The 5,815-nt window shown below is 30.2% G+C and overlaps 1 protein-coding gene across 3 annotated transcripts in view; it reads right to left on the bottom strand.

Moving 5' to 3' along the window:
* Nucleotides 1-2,546: 2,546 nt before the first annotated feature.
* Nucleotides 2,547-5,815, bottom strand: part of LOC107457347 (uncharacterized) — a 41,415-nt gene continuing 38,146 nt past the window's right edge. For all 3 annotated transcript variants that reach the window (XM_087168355.1, XM_016075491.5, XM_016075490.5), the window contains exon 2: nucleotides 2,547-4,146. In XM_087168355.1, the coding sequence (XP_087024481.1) occupies nucleotides 3,729-4,118 (390 nt within the window). In that variant the 5' untranslated portion in view covers nucleotides 4,119-4,146 and the 3' untranslated portion in view covers nucleotides 2,547-3,728. The remainder of the gene's footprint in view (nucleotides 4,147-5,815) is intronic.

Genomic DNA, 5,815 nt, shown 5'->3' with positions numbered 1-5,815 from the left:
GGAAGTGTTTTTTATTTATGATCACATTATATTAATTACCATCTGATCGATGAATGTATCCTTCGAAACAATGGTTCCCAGCCATCTTGTTTCATCTTATTCATTATTCTATTTTTAATCGATCAGTAACAGGCCTCTACATTTAATTTAGAGAAAACCTCACCCATTTCCTGTTTTAACTCTTTAACCATTTAATTCTAACAAATATTCATCACCTGATATGATCCAAGCTTTCCATTTTTGGACAATAATTATCTTTTATCCCTAATTATCTTTTAAATTCAAAATTTAATTCTTAATGCGCTAAACCCAAACCAGTAAAATGTTATTACACATTGCAGTGCCAGTTGGCATCATATTGACCAGCCAATTTTCAAAGTGTTTCACTAAATTTGAAGACTAGATTCCTTTGGCAGTGGTAACCTAGTGTTTAGAGCATCGACTTCGTCTGGGGGATCCTCAAAGCTGCTAAGACCCGCCCAGTACATGCTCCTAAAATAAGTGGAATCAAAATTCTTATGGTCAGTCACTGAGCAGTGCCATGAGTACAGAGATCTGGAAGAAATTTCCGTCCCCTTCAGATATATGTCTAAATTGTGGAATTAACCTCATTGATGAATGATGCCTGCGATCTATCTGAAGGGTTCTGACCCAAATTGCAATTCTCAATGTATATAAAAGCATCACATTTTAAAACAAAAAAAGTTTGCTAAAAGTTTTTAACACAATAATTTACTAAGAAAGTTTTTTTAAGTTTTTAATACATATTTTTGTCTTTAAGCTAATTATATATCGTTAAGTTATAATACAGTATATAACTATAACACACTGTATTATTGTTGTTTATATTCATAAAAATTAGAATAAAATATATTTAATATGGTTTATTTCATTATTTAAAAGCAGGGTTCGTTGATTTAAATCGAATGATTTTTTTAAAAAAATCATTGATTTAAATCGAATGATTTTTTTAAAAAAATCATTGATTTAAATCAACTGATTTATATATATTGATTTTAAAAGTTAAAAAACAGTGTTTTAAATTACTGATACTTTTATTATTTTCTTTTCTTAGTTTTAAAATTATTTTTAAATAAATTGCTGTGTTAATTAATTTTAGTTAACGAAATTACTCTCTTTCTTGGTGTGTGTTAAATTCCAACACATTTGAAATTACATTTTTAAAAATCTTTTGATTCTTGAGATTGAAAGTACAGATTAAAGTACACATTAATTGCTGTCTTATTATAGACTTGCATAGTTGTAGAAAGTAATTAATAGACATGAATATCGGAAAAAAAATGCAAATAATCTTAATTAAAATTCTACGTTTTGATTGAAACAGCATGGAATTAAAACCTATATTATATTTCATTGGTGGAAAATGTATATTTCTAAAGCTTGGGGTTATATTAAAAAGAAATAACCCTAATATGCTAAAAATAGAAAAAAAAGGCTAATGAATTCAGATATTTTTTCCTGATATAGTGTCATTCTTCCCTTTCAAAGTCTATTTGAGGCAGTAGAGTTATTAACTGGTATTTTTTTCTCATAATATGTTTACAGTATCTTTGACATTATCAGATTTTCTATTAAGAAATTTTGTGGGAAAAAAATTCCAATTAGTGCATAGATTTTTTTTAGCTGATCTACTTTGATATAGAATTACAAATAAATATTTTAATATAAAAATTTATAGATTAAATATTTATTTATTTTTTGATGAATGACTGACTACATTTATAAACACAATCTGTTACATTTATTTTGTCATATTAAAAATCAAGAGAAAAAAAAAACAATTTTAAATTGAAATTATGGTTTGTTAATTGAAACTTTAATTTAATAGTTAAAGAGTCTGTCCAAGCCAAATTTGCTACTGCTTAGGGCACCTTCACAAATTCAACTTTGGAAATCAACAAAGGAAAAACAATAGTTTCACAAAATACTTTTTTTTTAAATTTTATTTTTATGTTTCGTAAGAAACGAATAAATCCATATTTTTTTGTTGATTTTTTAATATTATTTTTAATTCTCACAAATTATGTCTAAATTTTCACAAAATAAATACCTCTCAGAAAAATCTAGACAGACCACTTTCATTAAATTCTCTATTTCATCTAGTCTTCAAATTTCAATTATGCATTTGTTACAAAATGGTTGCTATGCAAAGCTATGTATTGTAATGAAAAATTATATTAGTAAGTTAGAGCTTTCAAAATATTCTTATAATATTGTTTTAATATTAATTAAATTTTGATTAAACATTTATAAAGTATTTTTAATCATAAATTAAAGTTCTTACAATGTGTTTGAATAAAAATCAAAAAAATCTGATTTTTTTTTTAAAAAAAATCACGAACCTTGTTTAAAAGTTATATAAAATGTTAGGCTGACATGGTGTTTTTTAAGTTTGCTTGAAGCAGCTTAAGAATATTTCAAAAATTTGATCTAATAGTGCTTCATAAATTTTTTGAATTCCATTATCCTAAAAAACATCCATATCTTCCCCCCCCCTTTATTTATTTTTATGCAAAAACTAAATATCATTTGTAGAAGACATTTATTCATAATAATTCAAAGCAAAACTCGTACAATTTTTTTAACAAGGTGCATTGGATGAAATTCATTCTCTTTCAACATATTTACAAATATTCTAAATGCAATCCATTTTTTATAATATACATGTTTCACTCGTGGTAGAAACATAAATAATCACAAATTCTTTCATTCCTTTAACTCTAGTTGTGATAAGGAATTGATATATTTTGTTTTTATTGCAAGTAAATAAAAAAATAATTTTTTTAAGTACATCTAATATGTTTATACAGGTTATTTTAAGTCAATGTTATTACAAATAATGGATAATTATTTTCAAGTATAATTTTTACTTCTAAAATAAAATTTTAAAGAAAAACACTCTTTTTACACCCAAACAAGGTACCTTGGAAGTTAAAGCTCTAGTATTTCGATATCCCCTACATGATGGTGTTATTATTAATACCCAACTGTATTATTATTTATAAGTTATTCTGAAGGTGAAATAACTTTTTAAGCATTTTCTGAGTTCATCAGTGTATTTATATAATTTTCAGTAACCTTTTGCAGAATTTCCCAAAGAAGAAAGCAATTAAAACCAATACCATGAGACTAATGTTCTAAATTGAAGGAGTGGCGTGCAAAGGCATTTGGATGCGCTTGGCAACCTTATTAATTAATGATTATATTAGATGCTCTTGAATTGAGGAGTGTAATCATTGCCGGGAGAATCTATTTTAATCTAGCAAAAAGCATTTTAAAAACAAATCTAAATTCATATTTATAATTTGTATAAAAGATATCTATTGTTATCTATTCTAAGGTAAAAATTTTAAAATTAGCAATAAAATAATATTAATTTAAATTTATTATTTCTGAAAATTAAAAAGTTTTATCCTTTTTGAAATATATTGCTTGAGCCAAATAATTACCTTCAAAGTAATAATTTCATTCTAAAATGTATAATAAATTTAAATTTCTAGCCTCCTTAATTGTTGATTGGGTGCACTCTTTGTCCAAGATGCCCTGGGCCGCAACTCCCTTCTCTGCATGCCACTAAATTGAACATTAATCGAAGCCTTCACTCAAACTGCTTTGATTTCAAGAAAGAAATTCAAGCTTCACTCCTTATTTAGGAACTCTGAGGTTTAAAACACTATATACATATACAATTACTCAACTGCTTGTGCTCAGGTTATGTTCGTAAATGAGCGTATCCCATATAGTACCAGAGTCATAACCACTGCTGCCATTCCACCTAACAAAATATACATAACCCTTGTATAACATCGGAATATCTGTTCTTCTTCCGATGGGGTCAGTTGCTTTTCTGCTAATTTAGGTGTTTTTGACGGTCCACTAAATGAATGAGATCTCGATCTAGTTGGTATACCAAGGCAGTTGGGACTGCCTGGGTAAAGTGACTGTGATCGCTGTCGGTTGACTCCCAAAGAATCTCTATGGCCACATGTAGCTCCCAGCACTTGAAGTCGAAGGGATGAATTTGGAGACAGTCCATTTTGCATTTGAATTTTTTCCCTTGTTGCTGAGGAGCGTCTGTGGTACAGACGCATAGCCATCCTGGTTTTCACTCCATGCACTCTAAACCTAAAAGATTGAAAAGAAACACTGTTATGTAATTGAATAGATTAGTTTAAAAAAACATGATAGATTACATTTTGTTATGAATTAAAGCATTCACGTTCCATCCTGTTGTGGACCAGATATTAAGGCTTTACAATTTCGTGAACAATGGTAGAAATGCGGCCTACATTGCACACTATCCAAATTCACTTCCCAGACAAGCTGTTATTCATTGATCTGAAGCTGGATAGGCTTCCAGCCCTTCACAATTGCATCTGAGTGCCTAAACCACTGAGTCATCAAGATTCAATGACCATTGGAAAACTTTATAATTTCCAAAAAAGGAAAGATGAATAGAATAATGCAAGACTATGTGAAATGAAATTTTGTAAAAGAAGTAAAGCATTCTGATAACATCCTACTGTTGGCCAGGAGTTCATTGAGTTGAAGTTTCCACAATTTCAAGACCAATGGTTTTATGGTAGCAATTTGCTCAGCACTGCGCACTGTGCGCCTTTTCTTAGCTGGCAAACTGGGTCCCTTCGATATTATGCTGGGTTAACTTTAATCTGCCCCAGGATAGAACTGCTGCCCTTCACATTGACAAGTGCTTTTGCCGCTGTGCCATCAATACTCGAAGACATTCTCAAAACCCTTTAATTTCCAATTATAAAATCAATGTTAACAAATATAGATATTTTATTATAGTTTAATTTAAACACAAAGCATTATTTTTTGAGAAAGAGGTGGTTTTTCACTGTGAAAAGCATGTTTTATATGCAGCTTCTTTTTTCATTTCATTCTAAGACATGTTTCTCAAAATTATTGGCATATTCATTCATGCATTATTTATCTACAGTATCCTTTTCTGATAAGAAATGCAGCTATTTATTTTCAAGTTTGTTAAAATCTCACTACTGTAATTGGAGTTGTAAATAACTGGAACATGATGTGCGAATTTCAGGTGGTGAAAAAGATTCTGAAGAGTATTTTTATATATTTTACATTATCACGTTTTACCAAGATGTGCCATTATTGCAAAGGAGGCTATTTTAGTTATAGATTAACATAGATGCTTATTTGTTCAAAATCTGATTATGCACATGAAATACATGGAAAGAGCCGCGATGGCTCAGGGGATAGAGCGTTTGCCTTCCAATGAGGTGAACCGGGTTTGAATCCCAGCGGTGGCTGGTCGATACGAATTCCACATCCGACTTGCACCGACCACAGTGTTGTCATAAAATATCCTCAGTAGTAGACGGATCATGTCTTAGAGTCCTCTTGCCATCTGGTTAACCGTGGGAGGTTCTCGTGATCTTCCTCCCCTTGTAACGCAAATGCAGGTTAGTTCCATCAAAAAGTCCTCCACAAAGCAAATTTCTCCCAATACTTAATCCAGGAGTTCCCTTGTCCTCTAGATTGGGTTCAAAATTGCAAGGCTACGTAGTTGAACATTAGTAGTCATAAACCCGATGATTGGGTCGACTGTTCAACGACGGTTATAAAATGAAATACAGAGAAAATATAAATTTTCATAAGTAATTAAAAAAACTTTTCGCATCATTTGTGTCATAGCCGCTTCTTAAATCAGTATCCTTTCAGAAATTTCTATGGAACACTACACTCACCTTGCAAAATTTTTGTCCCACGTGATTACGAGAAATTGCCTGCCCTTCTCTATTGTGTGACG

Source organism: Parasteatoda tepidariorum, chromosome 7 (genome assembly GCF_982258835.1).
Source record: "Parasteatoda tepidariorum strain Cologne lab strain chromosome 7, Ptep-v5.0, whole genome shotgun sequence".
Classification (NCBI taxonomy): Eukaryota; Metazoa; Arthropoda; class Arachnida; order Araneae; family Theridiidae; genus Parasteatoda; species Parasteatoda tepidariorum.
The sequence above is the reverse complement of the archived record's forward strand: the minus strand, read 5'-3'. Positions and strand labels throughout refer to the sequence as shown.